The 22,379-nt window shown below is 44.2% G+C and overlaps 1 protein-coding gene across 2 annotated transcripts in view; it reads left to right on the plus strand.

Annotated features, from left to right (window-relative positions):
* The window catches only part of LOC138260011 (solute carrier family 22 member 20-like), a 114,154-nt gene that overhangs the window by 63,389 nt on the left and 28,386 nt on the right, over positions 1-22,379 (plus strand). For both annotated transcript variants that reach the window (XM_069208072.1, XM_069208071.1), the window contains exons 3-6: positions 876-979; positions 11,726-11,880; positions 18,325-18,493; positions 21,216-21,339. In XM_069208072.1, the coding sequence (XP_069064173.1) occupies positions 876-979; positions 11,726-11,880; positions 18,325-18,493; positions 21,216-21,339 (552 nt within the window). The remainder of the gene's footprint in view (positions 1-875; positions 980-11,725; positions 11,881-18,324; positions 18,494-21,215; positions 21,340-22,379) is intronic.

A 22,379-nucleotide genomic window follows, 5' to 3' on the forward strand; every position in this document is an offset into this window, starting at 1 on the left:
TCAGTAGGTGTCTGTAACAGGCATAGGTTGAAAACTTGACTGTTTGAATGGGAATGGTAACAAATGTTTGTTTGATCGTAATGTTTCTAGTTTATAAACTCCATTTTTACTGACAAAGATCAAACTAGCAAAGGGGGAGAAGGAAGCCTTTCCATTTCTATGGTGCACATGTAATGACGACTACAAGGGGCGATGACATAGGGCAAACCTGTCTTGGAAAGGAAAAGTAGAATTAGCTTTCTTATACTTCTGCAAAGGGGCACACTTTGCACATTTTTTTGCAAAGCTGGATTAGAGCCTGAGTGATCTATCCTCACTCCATCACTCCATAAGACATATTTGATGATAAATAGGGTCCCGCAGCAGAGGAGGAATTAGACACATGGACCGGTTGCTGAGAGGAGATGCTGGATGACTGAATCCTGACTGTGTCCATACTGGGTTCAAGGACAGGCCTTTGTTTTATCATCACCTGCAGATAAGAGATTCTCTGACATGTTTGTATGATTCTTAACACTCCGAGTCTAAGTGTGAATATTTCACTAGAAGAGGAGTAAGAGATAGCTGCCAATTCTCCTTTTACCGAAGAAATGGTATATATCCTTTTGGAACTAATGGGCTGTACTCTGTGATACCCCAATATATAGAAAATCAATTGTTGCTAATTTTCTAATCAAATAGATCATTGTAATGGCCAGTGCTTACAAGACGAAAAAGAGAATATTCATCATCATGGCAAATATGGAGAACCAAAACACTTTACGTGAGTGAAGAGATAGATTTCTTGGATTGCACTTTTTGACATTTTGTTCCCTTTCTCTCTCTCTTACATTCTACCCCTCTCTGGCCCCACTCTCTCTTTTTCTCTTTCATAGTGGGACCTGGTGTGTGATCGTCGCCAGATGAATCAAGTGGCTCAGACCATTTACATGGCAGGGGTGATGGTCGGAGCCATCATCTTTGGCAGTCTTTCTGACAGGTGAGTGTCAGAGATCATTCAAACAGAGAGCCGGTCTACTACCAGGTTGGTAGCACCACTGTGAAATGACTGAGAAAGACATTGAAGAACATTGTGTTAATGAATGCTAGTGTAGGACTAGCATTATCTTTTACAAAGTGAAAAAACATGATCATCACTCACCAATGTATAATTTGCCTTCGTACAATTTGTGGCAAAGGAGATCTATTCACTAAAATAATTTTGTAGTATGTGCATTTTACTAAAATGGCCCTCCTCAATGCTCTTCACAAACCTACATGCTGAAATCTCGTCTCTGTCTCTCCCATCTTTCCTAGGGGGGGATCTACACCAAAATAGCGTAAACGTAGGAGGGAGAAAGGAAAGTTGCTGGAAAATTGGGAATACATACTATTACAATCATCCGCAAAAGATTAAGGGGCATATTTATACTCTGTTTGCACTGGATTTGCATCATTTTGCTTACGCTAATCCGGCGCAAACTTAACTCCATATTTATACTTTGGCGCTTGACCCCTCTAGCGCCACATTTATGGAGTTTGAGTCATTTTTTTCACAGTGGAAACCTACCTTGCGTTAATGAGATGCAAGGTAGGCGTTCCAGGGCAAAAAATGAGTCTAAGGCCTTTGCACCTTATTTATACTCCCATGCAAAAATGACCCACGGGAGGGGGAGGGCCTGAAAAAATTACTCTAAACCAGTTTAGAGTCGCTTTTTAACGCCTGGGTTAGGGCAGGCATTAAGGGACCTGTGGGCTAATTTCCATGGTCTCTGACCATGGAAGCAGTCTGCAGGTGTCCTTCCCTGCCCCCAGGGACACCCCCTGCAGCCCTCGCCTACCCCTGGAGGACACCCATGGATGGGGGGACCCATCTACAGTAAGTAGATGTGAGTATTTTTATTTATTTTATATAGTGGCATAGGGGGGCCTAACTTGGGCCCTCTACATGCCACTGTGCCCAATGGCCATGCCCAGGGGACAGAAGTCCCCTTGGCATGGCCATTGGGCAGGGGGGCATGACTCTTGGCTTTGCTAAAACAGGAGTCATTTCCATGGGGATTGTGCGTCAAAAAATGACGCTAGTCAGGTTTGAGTCTATATTTTTGACTCTAAACTGACTTGCACCATTCTTTGACGCACAACCCCCATTCTTCCCTACGCCTCAGCTGCCCAGTTAGAGTCATTTATTTCGATGCTAACCAGGCCACAGCGCCGGCTAACGTCATTCCATAAATAAGGCGCCCGGCTGGCGCGTTGGAATGGCAATAACCGGCGGTAAACTTTTTGATGCAAATCTGCGCTAGCGCTGATTTGCGTCAAAAAGTATGAATATGGGCATTATATATGGGTGTTATTCAGAATCTACACTTCAAAAGTTACATCAGCCCTAAAGATGACAAATCAGCCTCAGAGTAAGTCAAGCACCACATACAGTTATTCATAGGTACTGTAACACGTTCCTGTAAAAAATAATGGAAACAGGGACTTAAAATATATATATATTTATATATGCATACATATATCGGTTTCATGTTAGAAAATATAGAATTCATAAATAATGGATTCATGCAAAATGTAAACTGAATTTAAAACTAAAATTATGTTAAACTTTTCAACTATTGTCAAAAAAGTAAATTAAATCTACACATTGACTTAATCATTGTGTTTTCTCTTTACATAACCCTAGTGCATGTATACATTCATATATTCAGGCATTTGAGTGAAAGGTTGGCATTTATAAAATGTATATTGCATTTAGTATTGATTGCACATATATAACATATAACATTTACTTTATAATAGTTTGATATCACAACAATCATTCATGTATATGTAGTCATACAATGTATAACATATGACAACATTCAGTTATGGTGCAGCAATGTTAATACGTTCATTCTTGCATTTCACTTCACTTTGCCAGTGGCGTACCTTCCAAAACGACCAGATACGTGCCTTTAAGATAAATATAGAAAGGTATTAGGCAGAGAGGATTATTCGACTTTTTGTGAGACTTGAGAAAAAAACTTGGTTCATGTAAGTTGTAGCTGTAAAGATCCCCACTGAAGTCCACAGGCTCCTAGGAGCCAGGCTGGCCTTATCGGCTTTCCAAGAATGCCGTGAGAATCAAAGAGAGAGAAAGAGCCCTTCTCAAAGTACAGAACCCAGAGCTGTTGTTTGACTAAGGCAGGGATACTCAAAGCTGACCTTTACATGTGGCCCCTGGGGCAACAGGAGCACTGAGCAGCTGTTTGCTCGACTCCACACTAACAAAAATATTAAATACACACACAATCTTTTATTTCAAACTTATCTGGTGTTAAAGAAAGGAAGTAACTATGGACTCCTGCACTTAATTTTAGACACGTCTTCATTTTTAAAGACATCTTGCAGCATAAGTGTAAAACTAAGACAGTCTCTTCAAAATTAAAAAGGTGTATTTAGTTAACATGCAGAACCTTTTCGCCTTAGTACAATTTGTTTTATCAGCGCATTGAGATGTATTCATTTATAAGTGATAGTTTTCAAACATAAATTTTGAAACATAAATTGGAAAACATTAATTTTTCCCCTTACACTGAGAACACCACCGATAATAAATTAAAAGAGGCAAGTCACTTGGTATGTGCACTTTACGGGTGGCCTGGGTTCCTATCATACATAAACAACATTAGAGTTTATTAAATCAAACGCAGAATCAGGTTTTGTGCAGTGCACACCATGAATCATGTATTTTGAGGTCATCTTAAATGTGATAATGCAGAAAAAGAAGGGAAAGTGACACTAAACAATTGCCTAGGATCACACAATTTGGAAAAGTGCGTAAGCCGGGATTAATTCCAGGTTTTCTGGTTGCCCATTGTTTATTTCAGCAACTAAATGTATATTCTTTGCTTCCCCTACACCTACCTTGCCACCAATCCCCCTAGTCACCCCACCCGACCACCACTGCCCTGGCATCAATGCGGCCCCAGGCACGTCACAGACCATACTTTTTGTCCCCTGGGAAAATGTTTGCGAGTACCCATGGACTAAGGTATGTGGGCAGAGACCACATCTGGAAACTCAGGCAAGCACTTTTGGTGTTGAGACAGCTTTGCTAGGGACTAGAAGGGAGGCACGACTGATTTCCATTCAAGTTGAATGAACGTATATTAAATCATCACAATTTTGGAATCCTTTTCAATATTCTGCTTATTATTAGCATTAACTGCCAATATTTTGTTTGTTTTATCCCTACACATTATCTGTACCTGGTTAGGACGTTGATTTTAAATAATTTTAAAATACATCCATACTGTGGATTCTTGTGCATGTCCATTTACGATCAAAGGAAATTTGGAGGTCACTAACATGAAATAGTTCTGCAGGCTTCATATAAATAATTGTTGCTCTGAAAGCACCATCGTCATGTATTGAGGTGGATTATGGGTGACAGTGCAAGAGATTTAGGCCCATATTTATACTTTTTTAGCACTGCATTTGCGTCATTTTTTGATGCAAAAGCTGCGCAAACTTACAAAATACAATTGTACTTTGTAAGTTTGTGCCGCTTTTGCATTAAAAAGCGGCACAAATGCGGCGCTAAAAAAGTATAAATATGGGCCTTACTGCCTAATATCAGACTTTATTTTACATAAACTGCAAAAAATATATCAACATAACTTAATAAAATGGAATACATAAAAAAAAAACTGTTGCTGTGGTGGAATATTTAAAGTATTCTTTAAGAAATATCATTTCATACTGAACAGAATAATAAACTGTAATATTTTCCCTATGCATTCGGAAATGATAATAGCACAATACTGCAGATTTACACCAAGGTGTAGGAGGAGATTTACACTTGTTTTACGTGTTGGAAGCTGGTATCCTGACTGAACAGCACTGTGCATTGCTATAAAGCCAAAAGGTTTTGTGTAACATCACACTCTGAAGTATGGGAAGGATGGAAAGAAGGCTTTCTTGAGAAGTGCAGAAGACGTCTTTTGCTGTGTTCTGCTTTTTGTTTTTCATGGAGCACTCCTATGGACGTCATTTAGGGGTTGCCAAGGGGCGCAGCAGCGACCCCTGGCACTGTTTTTGAGACCCCTGGCACTGTTTTTGCGACCCCTGGCTTCAGATATGGCAAAAGCAGTGCCAGAAACACAGTGGCAGCTCATCGTTATGGAGCTGGATGAGACCCTCCCTCACAGCTGAGGTAAGCAAAAAATACTTGTAAATGTATGTTGTGTGCGTGCTTGAGGAGGAGTGTGTTTAGATGAGCGAGTGTGTGTGTGTGTGTGTAAGTGTGAATGTGTGTTTGTGTAAGCATGTGTGTGAGTGGAAATTAAGGTCAAAATGGGCATGTGACCTCACTTCCACTACCCCTGGCATTTTGCTGAATTGACGTTCTTGACCAGTCCCACTAGATTGCATGGAGGGTTTTAGGAGTCTGGAGACAGCAGTCTTCTCTGCAGTGCTGGGTTAGACTTTTGACAAGGCCTGCCCCTTTTGTTCCTCAGAAGTGCTGCTGTCAAAAAGCTGATGTGTGGCAGGTGGGAAAGCTTTCCTCCTCTTAGTGTTCATCTCTTTGTGTTCATGATTTGGGGGTTCCGTCAATGTAAAATCCCAGCAATGCACACTACTGCCTGTCAGCAGCTGGAGACAAAGAGGGTGTCCACTCTGGATGAAGGAGGGGAGATGTACACAGTAAATGAACCCCCACATCAGTTGCGGATGGCGACTCGGCAAAGTGGCAGGCGGGCGGCGGGAGGAAGCAAATATAATTAAAAATAAAATAATATAAAAAAATTAACTTACCTAGTCGCCACCGCCGCTGCACTCTAGGCTCCCAGGCAGCCCTGCGCCAATCATGACGTTGCTCAGAGCAGGGTTATGATTTGCTGGAGTGCTCTGGGTGGGCGCTCCAACGCAGATTGGGAGCCTTTACCAGCTCTCTCCAACTCGGCAACACAGTGCCAGGTTGGAGAGAGCCCTCGGCCGCATGCATGTTTGGCCAACTCGTGGCGGCAGGACAAACATACATGCGCACTGTGGGGAGTGCTCTGTGCACTCCCCTCGGTGCTCATCACCCCATGGCCCCACCCGTTTAAAAATAAAAACGATAATAAACAGCGTTTATTATCTTTTTTTTCTAAAGATTTGCAGCTCATCCTACTGCTGGCGGGGAATATAAAAAACATGTCTGAGAAAGGTGTACAAAAAGAAATAAAATTGCCAACCATTGTTCCCCTACTTTTCACAAATCAGTGTAGCGATACCCTCTAAGAACTTTTAGAAATAGTCTGAGATCAAGGGTTGGTGTCCTTGACAGACAGCTTCACAGGGATGAGGGGTCATCACCTAAAGAAGTGTACAACAGTTGGGTGGAGAAACTGTCAATCTGCTTGGAAAAGGAATCTGGCTGGCCTAATGAGAGAGGGAGCTGGCAGTATGCATTTAGGAAGGAGCCCAGCTTGAGTCCCAGACACAGCTGCCAGAAAAGGAACTCCCAGATGAAGATGACAAAGCAAATAATGCTGGGAACATCGAGCTTGTATGAGTGGTTCTACCCAGAGTCTGTTTGAGTAGGTGATGTCCTTGTGTGCCACTGTTGTTGCCCCAGGTCTTGAAAATTACCTTGGCACCTTTACTGATGTATGAGAGATTGGGGGTTGCCACAAAGAGAACAGAAGTGCACTAATGAGAGAGTCCAAGAAACAAGCCCTTTGTACCCCAGTGCACTGCACTCTTCAAGACCCCAACCCACAGTTACAACTGTGTCTGCAGTTGTGTATCAGACACTCAGGGGGAGCAGTGCCGAAAAAGTCAAACTGCTTCCTTCATTTCAGAAGAACTGACCTCTGTGTCCTGCACTGGCCCAGACATCTACGGGGAGTGATTGACTGCTGAAGCCCTGTCACACCATCCCAGGATTCTAGAGCGCGGGATCTAGACTCAAATATATTTGTTCTTATAGCATCCATGATGTGACTGTGCTCCTTGTGTGTGTGGGCTTTTTTGTCTTAGGCCGAAAAGGCTTCTTGACTGCTCCCCTGGTTGACTCCGGTCAGTCTGGAAAGCTGACCTTCTTCTTGAGGAGGTGGAACTGGGGAAGAGTGCACCATGAACCGAATCAGTCGACAGCAGCCTTGCATCTGAGGTCCCCATTGCAGCAACAACAGATAATCAGCACTTCCTCACAATGTGTGCCCATTTATGAGGCAAAGAACTGCTCACACTATATTTGAGGGCAGTCAATACAGCACTTTACGGAGATTGATTATTGAGTCACTGAGCCATATTGACTCTCGTACGTGTAGAAAAGTACCATCTTTCTTGGAACGTTACCCCCAATTTCTGCCTGATTGTCATTGTGCTTTGACTGTGTCACTGGAATCCTGCTAGTCAGGACCCCAGTGCTTATGATTTGTGCCTGCTTGCCAGTGTACTTACACTGTTTTCTAAATTGTCACTGGAGTCCTGCTAATCAGAACTCCAGTGCTCATGCTCTCTCTGTTACTAAATTTGTCACTATAGTCTAGTGACTCCATATTTCACTCCAAATTGGCATACTAGACTCCCCTTATAAGTCCCTAGTACATGGTGCCTAGGTACCCAGGGCATTGGGGTTCCAGGAGATCCTTATGGGCTGCAGCATTTCTTTTGCCACCCAAGAGGAGCTCATACAAACACTTTTTCAGGACAGCCATTGCAGGCTGAGTGAAATAGTGTAAGCACTATTTCACAGCCATTTTCACTGCACCAGGTCACGTATAAGTCACCTATACGTCTAACCTCCAGACCCTGAAGGCTAGGTGCATAGTACCTGTGTGTGAGGGCACCCCTGCACTAGCAGAGGTGCCCCCACATCTTCCAGGCCCATTTTCCCAGACTTCGTGAGTGAGGGGATGCCATTATAAGTGTGCACTACATAGAGCTCAATATATATATGCAGCTTCACAATGGTAACCCCCGAATATGGCCATGTGAGGTGCCTAACAACTGGGAATTGTACCCCAATACTGATTCCAGTATTGGTTGCACAATCCCATGCACTCTGGGAGCTCCACCATGGCCCCACAGTACTGCCATACCGGCCTTCTGAGGTTTACACTGCAGCCCCAGCTGCTGTCACCTCACAGACAGGTTTCTGACCTCCTGGGGCTTGAGCAGCTCAGTCACAGGAAGGCAGAACACTGCATTTCCTTTAGGAGAGGGGTGTTACACCCTCTCCATTTGGAAAATAGGTGTTACAGGCATGGGAGGGGTATCCTCCCAGAGCCTCTGGAAATGCTTTGAAGGGCACAGATGGTGCCCTCTTTGCATAATCCAGTCTACACCGGTTCAGGGACCCCCAGTCCCTACACTGGCGTGAAACTGGACAAAGGAAAGGGGAGTGACCACTCCCCTGTCCATCATCACCCCAGGGGTGGTGCCCAGAGCTCCTCCAGAGTGTCCCTAGGTACTGCCATCTTGTTTTCAGGATGGTCGGGAAACTTTGAGAGCATCTGAGTGGCCAGTGCCAGCAGGTGATGTCAGAGACCCCTCCTGACAGGTGTTTATCTGGTTAGGTGACCTCTACGGGCTATTTAGGATCTCTCCTCTTGGTGTTTCCTCAGATACGGATTGCAAGACTCCAGCAAGAATCCTCTGCATCCTTTACTTCATCTTCTACCGACGGATCAACCGCTGACTGCTCCAGGAACTCTACAAAACTTCAAAAAAGAAGCAAAGATGAATTTGGCGACCTTGTAACTTCAGCTCGTGCCAGCAACTGCAACAGTTGCCAGCTTGTGCATGCTCCGAGGACTTCCTGTCTTCATCCTGCACCAGAAGAACCGAAGGAATCTCCTGCGGAGTGACGGAGTCACTTCCCCGCTTCAGCAGGCACCTCTCTCCAGTGACGACTGGTACACTGGGTCCCCTCTCCGGATGACAAGCTTGAATCCTGGAACACTTGTGGTAGACTAAAGTGACCCTGACTGTCCAAAGGTCCAGCTTTCAAAATTTGGCGGAGGTAAGAGCTTGCCTCCCTGTGCCAGACAGTACCCCTATGCACCACATATTTTGCAGCTCCTAGGGCTTCTGTGCACTTTTTCAAGAATTCCTTTGTGCACAGCCTAGCCCAGGTCCCCAGCACTCTATCCTGCAATGCTCAGCTCCCTGAGTTGTTCTCCGGCAGCGTGGGATCCCTTTGTGTAGTGCTGCAATAAGCACCATTTGCAACTCTTTTGTCCCCGTGCTGTGGGACTCCTGTGTGCACTGCCTGGTCTTCTGAGGGCTCTCTGAGTTGCTGAGAGCTCCCTCTGTCTCCTCTGTCTGTCTGTCGACCTGGCCCTTCCTTGGCCCAGGCAGCGCCATTTTTGACAAAATACGAGTTTTGCATTTACCAAGGCTTGTTAATGGAATCCAGCGATGCAAATCAGACTGCATTCATCCATCCAGTGTGGGACATCCTCTGCACTAACCAGGAACCTGCATCTATCTTCTTTGGTGCAATACTGACTTTGTCTTCTCACCGGTGGTTCTCCTTTTGCATCTTTATCTGGATTGCTGGGGCTCCTGTTCTCCCTGGACTCTTCAGTGCATCTTGGACTTGGTCGCCTTCTTCCACAGGTCTTCAGGTCCATGAATCCACGATTGGTGTCTTGCAGTCTCTTTTGGTTCTTGCACTGTCTTCTACCACGACTTCTAGTGTGTTTTAGGAAACTTGCTGTGTTTTACTCCTGCTTCCCTGGGCTTTGGGGTGGGTCGGGGTGGGGTATTTTACTTACCTTTGGTGTTTTCTTACACTCCCAGCACCCCTCTACACACTACACTTGCCTAGGTGGGAAACCAAATTTCGCATTCATCTATTTTATTATATGGTTTGTGTTCCCCGAGGCCTATTGCAACCTATGGTGATTTTCATTATTTGCACTATTTTCTGACTGTTTACTTACCTGTTTTTGGTTACTATTGTATATATTGTGTAATTTACTTACCTCCTAAGGGAGTATAGTCTCCAAAGTATTTTTGGCCTTGAGTCACTAAAATAAAGTACCTTTATTTTTGGTAACACTGAGTATTGACTTTCATGTGTGTGAGTGCTGTGTGACTAAAGTGGTATTGCAAGAGCTTTGCATGTCTCCTGGTTCAGCCTTGGCTGCTCTGCCTACAGCTACCTCTAGACAGCCTAAGCTGCTAGACACTGCCTACATTTCACTAATAAGGGATAACTGGGCCTGGCATAAGGTGTAAGTGCCTACGGTACCCACTACAAACCAGGCCAGCCTCCTGCTGTACTCTTTTGCTTTACCATCTAAAGAGATATATTACTATCTTGAGGAATACATTTTACGCATTTTCATTGATGGAATTTCATATCTGAGTGAACACTAGATCTCATTGAGTGCCACAATCTGTTTTATCTAAGATGTTTGAAATGTAACCACAAAAGCTAAAAGTGATGTTATTGAGCACCACATGTTCTATTGTATTCTTATGGACCATGTAAAAGATATTTCTGACAAAACATGTGTCCTCTGCTGTATTGGGCTAAATAAACAGATACAATTGCTAGCCTTTTATTTTTGAACCTTCTCTTTTAAACCAGTCAACCAACATGTATAATTGAGGATGTAGTGTCTTCAATATTATTACTCGTATTAGAACACTTAACTACTTTGCTATTCAATTAGTTCAAGTCATATGTTGTGATGTATTATTACAAGCGGAAAGAGTAAAACCACAGCATCGTTGCGTATTAATTGTCGATTACCTAGCACCTGCTTTGGAGAGATACTGACGTAGCTGTAGTGTAATCCTTGTTGAAAAAACAATTGAGTATTCCCTGGAGCCATTCTCTGCAGTGCTGCCTTCTGGAGCATGGACCTGCTGCCACTATTTACCTCAGTACAGTCTTCATGACCCCTGACCCCAAAAACATACGTGAGGATCAATGTCTCATTAAACACAGTCTTATGCTGTTCTACACTCCCTTGGCTGGGCACAACTCAGCTTTTAGAGGAGTCTTCACCTACATTGTATCATGTTACTGGAAAAGGAGATACTACACATTGAACCTCCTTCATGATTTATATCAATGACCAAATACAAGGTAAATCTATATCCCATTGAAGACAATGCGACGTGATAAATGGGCAAAAGGGCCTCTACAGGGATTCACCAGGGGTGCATTCAAAGTTCTGGATTGGATGTGAGATCTGTTGTGTATCATTCTTTTTCTGATATTTTGGGATATTCTACATTCAAACAGGTGATTCTGTAAATCACATTCTTGAATGCACAAATGGAATGATCCCTCCAGGAGTTTGGCCACTTGTGTGTGAACGCTTGTGGGATCTCTGTAAACCCACACACTCCGCAATGGTTACATTTGAAATGCCTGTTGAGAGGAGAGACCCCAAGCAGTATTGAGGAATTTCCTTTTTTATTGGGTCTAAATGCTCTCACCAATTTATGGCTTAGATAATTAACCCTTTTAATCCAAAAAGCAGCAGCCGTACGTCCCATCGCTCACCAGTCAGAAGGTGTCAGCTGCTTAAAATCAGGTTTTATCTTGTTGCTAAGTGTGCTAAAAACATTCGGGCAAACCAGTCTCCTACCAAAGGTCTGACAATGCACTGTAACCCCAACATGCAGCAACTCCTTCTACTCCATCGCTGGTGATGTACTTCCCCAAATACTTAGTCCCAGTGGAATCCAGAGGCTGCGAAGAATCTAATTTCTTTCTTGTTGATTATTCTTTTGCTCTTAGGTATGGACGCCGAGCAGTGCTGATCTGGTGCTACCTGCAGATGGGTGTCACTGGCACTTGCGTGGCATTCCTGCCCTCATTTGGCTGCTACTGTGCATTCCGCTTCCTGAGTGGCACAGCATTATCTGGGATTCTCCTGAACACCTTATCCCTGAGTGAGTTCCTCACTGGCAATTGATTCTACATAACCTTTCTTGCAAAACATCTACAGCTTTCACTGTGTGGACATTCTTTGCTGTCATGCCCTTGGCTCTTTCCATCTGGAATAATGTGATTTCAAGAACCATTGTAAATTTTGAATAACACATTAGGATTTTAGTATTCCAGTTGTCTGAAAATGTTCAGAAACCCCAGTACTATAGGAAGCATAACAAATGACAACATTTGGAAGGGGCCTACATGAATGATAGTTAGTGTGAGAGGGGAGGGAATAGTTGCATGCCCTTGGTACAGGGTCAGAAATGTGCTTAGCATTATGTTAAATTTTGAGGTAGGCCTATGGTTAGTGTTACTGCCCGGGTCAGTTTAGAGTGTGGGTTATAGTCCACAAGGGTGGGTGCTGTTTGGGTTGAGGGGCAGGTCGTTCCAGGCCTTGGTGATGTAGGAGAATAAACAGCCACCACTGCAGCTGTGATAAATTTGGGGGGGGTGCGAGAACTAGTGAGGAGGAGCACAGGTGTCTGGCAGGTTGATGGAAGTTCAGTTAGAGGTTGATGTAGGCCAGTTCTTGATCATGTAAGGCCTTATAGTTATGCGTTAGGATCTTGAACTGGCATCTGTTCTGGATGGGGAGCCAGTGGAAGACTGTGAGGGGGAGGTGATGTGAACATGTTTTGGGGAGGTCCAGGATGAGTCAAGCTGCCGCGTTCTGTTTGGTCTGAAGTCTTTTGAGGAGTTGGGTGGAGATGCCGGAGTAGAGTGTGTTGCCGTAATCAAGGCAGCTGGTGACAAGGCAGCTGGTGACAAGGGCTTGGATATAGATATATTTATATAAATATAAATATATATATATATATATATATATATATATATATATATATATATATATATATAATATATATATATATATAAATATATATATATATATATATAGAGAGAGAGAGAGAGATAGATCTCTTTCCAGAGAAAAAGTTAAAGGAATGTTATACTAAGGTCGGCTAACAATATCTTACTTTACAGTGAAAAAACCTTTTGAAATTCACTGAAAATAACAAAGGTTAAAGTGATGTTATACTAAGGTGAAAATGTCAGTTAAAAGATAGCCTTTTAAAAAAACACTGAAATTTGCCAGTTGCAGTTTACAGAGCTAACTTTTACTTGTGCCCGTGCAAAGCACTACTTATGCTCACTCTACATTGCCTGCAACGGACTGATGAGTGTTCAGTAAGTTTTCGACAACTTGAAACCCTTGACAAGTGGGTGAATACAGGGCAGAGCTCCCTGTGATGTCCCTGATACAAAAATAAATCATACTAAGGGTTCCAAAATAAAACCAAGTTGGTTAATATACTTTATTGCGTTGCAACACTAGTTGAAGCTACGACAAAAGCGGTTGACCCCTATGGGCTTTGTAGAAGGCTCAAAATTGTAGGTAAAATATCAGTAGATGGGTTGTTCATTATATCTCATCGAATATGCATGTGATACGTTTTTTAATAATATCTGTGCTACTCCATTACTAAAGTGGAATATCCCTAAAGCGCATACGGTGATGTATGGTTAAAGCCCAGCGCTCACTGCAATTGTCCAGCTGAATTTATTTGTTCAACTGCACATTGATTGAGTTTGCTAAGGAGCAGTTTACCTACCTTGGTGTGGATACGTCACTGATTATGAAGCATGACACGATAACGAGTGGGTGAGGTGAACTAACCAATTGTTGTGTGATATATTCTTCTATGGGAAGTTGTGCTTGTGGTCTTATCCTCTCACTCTCTTTATGTGGATTAATGTATTTATTTGTCATCTCTTTTTATAATTACTTTTATGAAATGTTTAAGTGACATTGTGGAATTGTAGCTGTCTGCAATACGAGTGCTTTGTTAGATTGTGATTCAATTTTGTCACCATCACTATCAATATTAATAAAGCGCTTGGCACAACTAAATGTTTTTTAGTTAAACAAAAACATTACTGGTAAACCAGACTCATCAGTGAATGTATGTCAATGGTAACATTTGTATTGCAAGCCTATGGCGACCTTGGTTAAGTGGTGGCATATTTTCTTTTATCTTTTCGTGTCATAGACTTACAATAAAAAATAAAATTATAACCAGTCCACTAATTTTCCAGGACCAGACATGTTGGCTTTGACAATACCTGTTCTTTCTTTGCTTCCTCTCTCTGTCACAGCCTCTTCTAAGTGCCTGATTACGAGTTGCTTGTTTATTCCGACCAGAGCGTAAAAAGGTGTTTACGCATGTGTCAGTATAAACCGACCCACTCGTAATCACGAATTACAAGTTTTGTTTTATTTATTGCATCCCTTAACTATCGGAGGAATTAAATAACTCAACCTTAATTACATTTTTGCATGTCAAACCTGCTGAAATGTAACAGGAAAAATTGGACAGTAGTTATAGTACTATGCAGATTTTGGTGCGTTAAACACTAAAAAACGCAATTTATTCCCCACAAACTCGTAAAAAGGTGTTATTTATCGCACACGATAAATAACGTACCCTGTGGTGTCATGGAGGATAAATAACACCTAGACTTGTTTTCAGGCCCTTAGTGTCAGTGCCCCTCGTTTCTTAGAGCAGTCATGCTGTAACTAGGCTCACTTGCTGTTGCGGATTTTCTTGCATCACAAGGAAAGAGTAGTTCATGTTTTGTAGTTTTTAGTTTAATTTCCAGCATTTAGATAGCCCAGGGAGACAGCAGAGCACTCCAACTAGCACAAAATAGGAGGAGAGGTGGTCTTTAATATTAAATAGGGAATGGGGTTTATGGATTTAAAAGTAGAATATTACATTAATTTCCATCTGTTCTAAGTTACCCTGTCAGACTCTTTCTTTTTCATTGGGACTGTGGATGAGAGCAGTGTAAAACTTGCTTGAGGAAGGGGTAAGAAGCATGTTGTGCCAAGGGACAGGCACACACGGTTAATGACTGCTCTCATCACATGCTAGGTACAACCTGCTGTGGGAGCATCCTGCCGTCCTTTGAGTGGCTATTTCTGTGTGGCTTTCTGGGAGGTGAGAAGGTGGGTATGGCAGGGTCTGGAATTTTGTGAGGTCACAGGCAGATTGATGGTCCTGGTAAGAGTCAAAGAAAATTAAAACCCTGGCCTGAGCATCTACGCAGCAGAGGGTGGAGAAAAGTGATAAAAGCACTGTGTGCATTCAGTGCAGGAATAGCAGTGGATGCTTAAGAGTGTTGGAAGTCAGGGTTAGGGTTCACTGGCAAGACTTAATGTGAATGTCATTACTGCAACAGTAGGAGGCCTGTAGATCAAGGCCGGGGAGCACTCGTGGAGCTGTGGGTGAGCCCTTTTGGTGAAATGACAGGAATTGCTTTAAAGTGTTGAGCTGAGGGTCATTAACAGAGCCGTCAAGAGATCTAAGGCTCTTAGTACAGAGCATGGTGGGCTCTACTGCATTACTGAGGGCACTGGCAGAACTCTTGATCAATGCTGAAATAGCAAGACACCCCACTGGTCAGGAGTGAAGTGTATTGGCAGAGCTTTGAGAGTCAGAAATGCAGGGCGCTGTCAAAGGCTCTTAGGCCCATATTCATACTTTTTTGGCGCCGCATGCATCATTTTTTGACGCAAAAGCGGCACAAACTTCGAAAATACAATTATATTTTCTAAGTTTGCGCCGCTTTTGCGTAAAAAAATGACAAAAATGCGGCGCAAAAAAATGAATTCTGCATTGCATGGTGTAATTCAGGTGATGGTTTAGATGTGCTGTGTCTGTGTGAATGTGTGAGTGCATGTGCGTGGGTGTGTGTGAGGATCAGACCTGGAATAGCATGTGTTCTAGGACAGGATTGAGGGGCACCAGCAGAGTCCACATGAAGGAGTAACAAGTGGGTGCCCCAGCTCAGGACTAGAGGCAATGGCAGAGACGTGAGTCTCAGTGCAAAGCTAGCGGGGGTGCTGCAAGGCAGGACTCACGTGCACTGGCAGAGACGTGCATGCATAGCAGGATTTGAGGTGCTCTGCCAGAGATGGCAGACTCCAGGGATAGTCGATGTGTGTGTCACGCTGCTGGACAGAGCTGAGGTGCATCCACGGAGGCCTGTGTGAGCCTCAGTCTAGGAACAGCAGGGGATCTCTAGGTTAGGACTGATGCGCACAGGCAGCTTCACGGGTGCGTCCCAGTCTTGATTATCATGTTGTGCTGCAGTGCTGCAGATCAGAAATAAGGTGCCTGGCAGAGCTGTGTGTTGTTCTGAAAACTGAATAGCAGGCTGGACTTAGGTTCGATTGAGGTACTTTGGCAGAGCTATTTATGTTGGAGCGCAGGAGTAGAATGGGGTACATCAGGTAAGGTTCTAGGGGCATTGATAGAGATGTATGTGATTCTCTGTGCTTAATTGACAGGAGTGCTGCAGAATGTGTTTGAGGATGAGGTGCACAGGCAGAGCTGTGGGTGGGCCTCAGTGCATGGTTAGCGTAGTGGGTTGAGGGACATGGTTGAGCAGCACGGACAGATTTGTGTGTGTCTGCAGAATAATCAGAGTTTGCTGTAGGACACGACTGAGGTGCACTGCAAGAGCTGTGAGTGTCAGAGTGCAGAATAGCAGGATGTACCACTATACAACACTGAGGTGCATTGGTAGAGCTGTGCGTGTGAATCTCAGTACAAGAAAAAGAAGATGAGCTCCAGGTCAGACTTGACGTGCAGTGGCAGAGCCGTATGGGGGTCCAAGTCTTAAATAGCAGGTTGTGCTGCAGATTGCGAATGGAGTGCACTGGCAGGGCTGTGTGCTTTAAAGAGCAAGATCAGCAGTTAAGGTCTGAGGTGCATTGGTGGAGCGATATGTTAGTTCCCCTCTGTTCTTCCCTAATCTCCTCTTGGAGTTTCTTTACACCTCCTTCCTTCTTTGTCCTCTTCCGTCTTCCCAAGTCATTCTCTATTCTCTCTAGTGTAGAATTTACTCGTCCTCTCCTTTCTCCACGACCCGCTCCCTTCTGTCCCTCCTGCTCTCCTCTTACGCTTTTTGACTTTCTCTCCTTCTTCGCCATCAGTCATTTCCAATTCTGTGTCTTCCCCTTCTGCACTTCCTCCTCTCCCTCACACCCCTACTCTCTCCTGCCTTCCTGCACTCACCTGATTCCTCTCCATGTTTGCTGCAATTCTCTCCATCCTAGTCTCATTCCTCCCCTCTCCTTCTCTCCCGTCTGGTCCTTCCCCTGCCCACATGCTGACACCGACCTTCTCCCCCTCACTCTGCTCCAATGCTTTCTTCCTCCTTCCAGTCTCCATCACCTGGTCGCCCCCCTTCAGCCCTTACCCTGCCCTCCTGCACACACCTTATTACTGTTCGCTTTGGCTTCTCTCTTATATTCACTGCTGCGCCCTCTCTTTACCCTCCCCCATGCCATCCTTTCTGGTCTCATATCTGACCCTTCTTCCGCCCTCATGCACACACCTCTTTACCTCTCGCCCCATTTGGTGGCTGAATCTCTAAATGTGAAACCAACCAGATAACCTGCAATCAGTACTGGTTTCCCCGCCTGCCCAAATTGTGCGATCCCAGGCAAATAGTCTATTTCAGAGCCTCTTTTTTTCTTTATTATCACATAGGAGCGTAGTTTTAAATACTCGAGTTCAGGGTGTGCTCTGTACAAGCTCCTCTTATATTTAATATATTAGACTGTAATGTATATATATATAGTGACTGTTTTACTGAAAAGGTAGTAAATTTACCCCCATAGAAGTAAGTACTCCTTGAATGGGTACAAATGTATTACTTTTTGGAATTCACAAACATTGGCAGTAGTAGGCTTGGAAAACTGTGCCAGTGTCCAGTTTCCAGGCATGGAATTAATTCTTACAAATTGTCTAGTAGCAATTGATTGGGGTAGCATTCCAATCCATCATTTTTCGCCCATGGGGCTCTTCTACACAGGGCCTCACCTAATGCAAATCAGTACTAACCCTGCTGCTCATGGGAAACATCCACCCTAAACCTTGGTCATCTCACTCCTTTACCCTGCAGTTCACTTCCTTTTTTTAGTTGCAAAATTTCAGATTCACACTCCTCCCCTCACCCAAAATTTCATTGGCTAAGCTATGCCCCTGGTTGGAAGGCATTGTGTGTGAGCTCTTTGAGGCACTGTCAGGAATGATTAATTTGGGGCTAGTTATTTCTGGGAGGCAGGCACGGCCATGTGGCTAGTTGGCAGTGGTGTAACAAAGGCCTCCGCAGCCCCTCTGGTGCAGAAGGTCCCCCGAGATCCGACATCAGCACAGTACCTTGGCCTGAGAGCTCCTGAATGAGTTTGAATGGGGGGGCTTCTCCATGTACTGTGCAGTGGGACCCCCCTTAAGTTTCTTTACACCACTGCTAGTGAGATTTCAGAGACACTTGACTGTCCACAGTTCAAGGTGTAGCAGTGACACTGACACCTACTGGATTTCTTACAGTTTTGGAGTGGATGCCCACCAAGGGGCGGACAGTGGCGGGCACCCTGATGGGCTACAGCTTCACATTTGGACAGATGGCTCTAGCTGGAGTGGCGTATGGGATCCGTGATTGGCGCTGGCTTCAGTTTGCAGTCTCTGCACCCTACTTCATTTTCTTCCTCTTGTCCTGGTAAGCAGATCATCAACAACATACCTAGAAAGATGCACCCCTCCCCTCAGAAAAAAAGCAGTTCTGAGCTAACTTCTCAGGTAGAGGGGCACTCTGCTCTTAATGCTGTGGCATATGCCTGCCACTTCCTTAACACCATGGTTAACAAAATGGCAGGGTTCTTGCTTGCTTATGCAATATCAATGCATCCTGCTCTTTACTGTGAGTGTTTCTCAATATGTCAACACTTTCTTCTTCTCCATTAATGCTAAAGAACTGTGCATCTCCCTGGTTACCCCCAAAATATCTCAGTTTCCCTAGGTGCTTGAGAGGTTTGCCACCTGCCTCATTACCCCAAACGGCCTTACGGTACTATGCCTTTCCTATGGTGCTTCATTGTTATGCTACTCCTCATGTACTGTAGTATTTGCATCTCCCTAAGTACTTAAGCTCTGTGCCTCTATACCAGCAGCTCACTACTAATGTCATTACTGTAGCAATGTACCTTTCTTCCAGTACTCCAGAACTGTGCCTCTCCCATGCTATGCTGGCACTCTATCCCCCCTCAGTACTCACGTATCTTACTTCTTCCCAAGTACCTTAGCGGAGAATCACTTCTCAATTCTCCATCACTGTTCCTCTCCCTCAGTGCTCCAGGAAAGGGCCTCTCCATTGGTACCACAGAAATGCCCCCTTCCTTGCTACTCTCATCAGTGAACCTGTTCTTAGTACTCTAGCAGGTACCTCACCCTTAATACTTCTGCATTATCCCTTCCTTAGCACTCCAGCACTAAGCCTTTCCCTTATTACTTCTGCACTGTTATTCTCCCTCATTCTACCTGCTCTCTTCCTCTCCCTCAGAATTCCCACGCTGTGCATCTCCCTCGGTACTCATGCTCTGTGCCTCCCCATTTGTATAGCAGAGCTGTGCATTTTCCTCAATTGTACTCTGTGACTGTCCCTCAAAATTCCAGCACTGTGTTTCCACTTCAGTATTCCTGTTCTGTGCCTTTCCCTCAGTATTCCAGCACTGTTCCTTAATCACTACTGCTTCTCTGGCCTTCTGAATTGCAGCTCTGGTCTTATTTCTCTGATTACTCATCTTCTGAGCCTCTCTCTCAGTATTGTCACTCTGTGTTTCTTCTTCAGTACACCTTCTTTGTGCCTCTCCCTCAGTATTCCAGCACTTCTGGCCACCAACTTCTCCTGTTTTCTGCCTCTCCCTCAGCATTCCATAGCTGTTTTTTCACTCAGTACTCCTGCATGTGTCGCCCTCTCTTTATTCCTGAATAGTGCCTCTCCCTCAGTACTCCTTCTCTCTGCCTCCCCCTTTGCATACTAGTTCTGGAATTGTCCCTCGGTACTCCTGCTCTGGGCCTCCCACTCAGTATTCCATTGCAGGTCTTTTCTTTCGATGATCCTGATCTCTGCCTCAGAATGCTAGCGCTGTATCTCATCCGTTAGGACTCTTACTCTGCGCCTCTCCCCTAGTATTTAAGAGCTGCTCTTTTCCCTCAGTGCTCCAGCTCTGTGAGCCTCCCTCAGTATTCCTGCAGTGTTCCTCTCCACTCTACCCTTGCTCTGTGCCTCTCCTTCATTATTCAGGTACTGCCCTACTCACCCCTTGCTCCTGGCTTCTCTCTCAGCATTCCTGCACCGGCCTTTTCTGCTAGTGATCTTGTTCTCTGTCTCAGTATTCAGGTACTGTACCACCCGCTCAGGGCCCCTGCCCCTCCGTCACTCTTTCAGCCCCTACTCCTGCTCTGTTCCTCTCTTGGTGTTCCAGTGCAGGTCTCTTCCTTTAGTGCTCCTGTTCTGTTCCTTTTCCTCATCACTTTTGCTCTGTGCCTCTTCCTCTGCACTCCTGATCTGTGCATCTCCCTAAATATACCAGCACTGTTCACCCCCCACTACTCCTGCTCAGTGTCCCTCTCTCAGTATTCCAGAGCTAGTATTTTGCCTCAGTAGTATTCACTTATTGCCTATTTAGAAAGGCTTGGTTGGATTTAAGTTAGATATGGCTAACTGCAACAATGGATTTGTTTACTGTACTTGCGCCAATTTAGATCAGTGACTCTGAACAGATATGGAACCAAAAGCATTGACTCTGGGGCAAGTGGTTAGTATATCATGAGGAAATACTTGCAATTCCACACTAGTTAAGGTTTAATTAATGTTGTATCAGGAGTAATTGGGCTAGGTATTTGGAGAAACATATTGTTTACAATATAAAACCTAAAAACACTTTAAAGTTGATAACTACTGTACGTAAAGAACTCCCACCCCTTCCATGGGGTAGATTTGAATGAGTTTAAGTATTTCAAGACTACATGTCCACAATTGCTTTATAAGACTTCTTGCTTTCTCAAATTTGCTTTCAAATGTGCCATTTGCTGCTCTTTTTTCAAAAATTTCTGGGGGGACCCCCGCCATTATGTGAGCTTGCTCGCCTCACTCACCCATGAAGTAACACTCATCCACAAAATGTAACCCTGCCTACTTTCAAATGTCCCCGGCCACCACCACTCAGTACTCCTGCTCTGCATCTCTCCCTCAGTATTCCACTGTTGTGCCTCTTCCTCATAACACCTGCCCTCTGTCTCACCCTCAGTATGCCAGTGCTTTTCCTTTATCCCAGTAATCCTGATCCATGCCTTTCCCTCAGTATTTGTGCTTTGTGACTCTCACTCAGGATTTTAGATAGTCTTACTTCTCGTCCATGTCTTCCCCTTGCATGATCCAGGCTTCTGCCAGAATCTGCTCGGTGGCTGATACTTCATGGCAAATCTCAGGTGGCCCTAAGGAACCTTCAGAGGGTGGCATGGGTAAACAGGAGGATGTCAGCAGGAAGTGCCCTCACCTTGGAGGTAGGCCTTTCATAACTATCAATGCTTGTCTTGTTATGGTTTTATAAAACTCTTTTGTTGGGGGAGCAGGCAAGCCCAGGCAAATATAAAAAAATATAAAAAAAAATGTGTAAAAGCAAAAATATGCTTTGGTCTAAAACGCATACATTATCATTGCAGTCCCTAAAACTAAAGGGAAACACTTTGTGTGTGGTATGCTCATTTCGAAAGAGCAAAATACTGCCGCTCACAGGGAAGTTAGCTAATGGCTGGAGTGACTCACACGTTGCCTCATGCTATTTCCTGTAGAGGGCAGAAGAAAAATGTGAATGACCCTAAAGGCGACCACTGGATGAAGAAGGCTGACGGAAAAGTAACTATATACTATACATAATTTTAGTAAAGTCAAAAGGGCTTGGCTACCACAGGTTCAAATGATGACCGTACTCCTTAGCACGTCATTCCTTCAAAATATTATGGCTTCCCTCAGAGGCCCAGATTTATCAAGCTTTTGAATTTTCCTTATGTTGTGCCAGGCGATGCGAGGACAACACAAAGACTTCAGTAATGTTCATAAAGCCACACAAGGGGCAATTTGTGCTGCTTTACATTACATTTCAAGTTGGGAGGTATTCCGTGGATGGAGCTAGTGAACCTAAGAATGACTCAAAATGCCTTCACCAGTGAGGCGTAACAAGGAGCAATAGATTTATTTCTTCTCATCACTTCATCTTTCTATGCATGAAGCTGTCCACTTCACACACAAAATGCCTCTAATTATTGTATTTGTGCAGGATGGTGTATCTTCCTGCACAAAAATAATCCTTCTTGTAATGCAGGTTCCCCTGCATTATGGTGCAAGGGTGCCTGCGCTGGCGGGAGGCAGCACACAGTGTACCAGCACAGGGAGAAAGAGTAATGCTTTAATCTGGAATATTTCTGTTTTCCTTTTCATGCAATGCAATGTAGCAACTCTGTTTGCTGCCCTGAGTTGAGTGAAAGATTAATAAATATGCCCCCTATGCCCCTTAGTATTCATTCCTCTCCACAAAATACCTGTG

The sequence above is a fragment of the Pleurodeles waltl genome, chromosome 9, assembly GCF_031143425.1.
Source record: "Pleurodeles waltl isolate 20211129_DDA chromosome 9, aPleWal1.hap1.20221129, whole genome shotgun sequence".
Lineage (NCBI taxonomy): Eukaryota > Metazoa > Chordata > Amphibia > Caudata > Salamandridae > Pleurodeles > Pleurodeles waltl.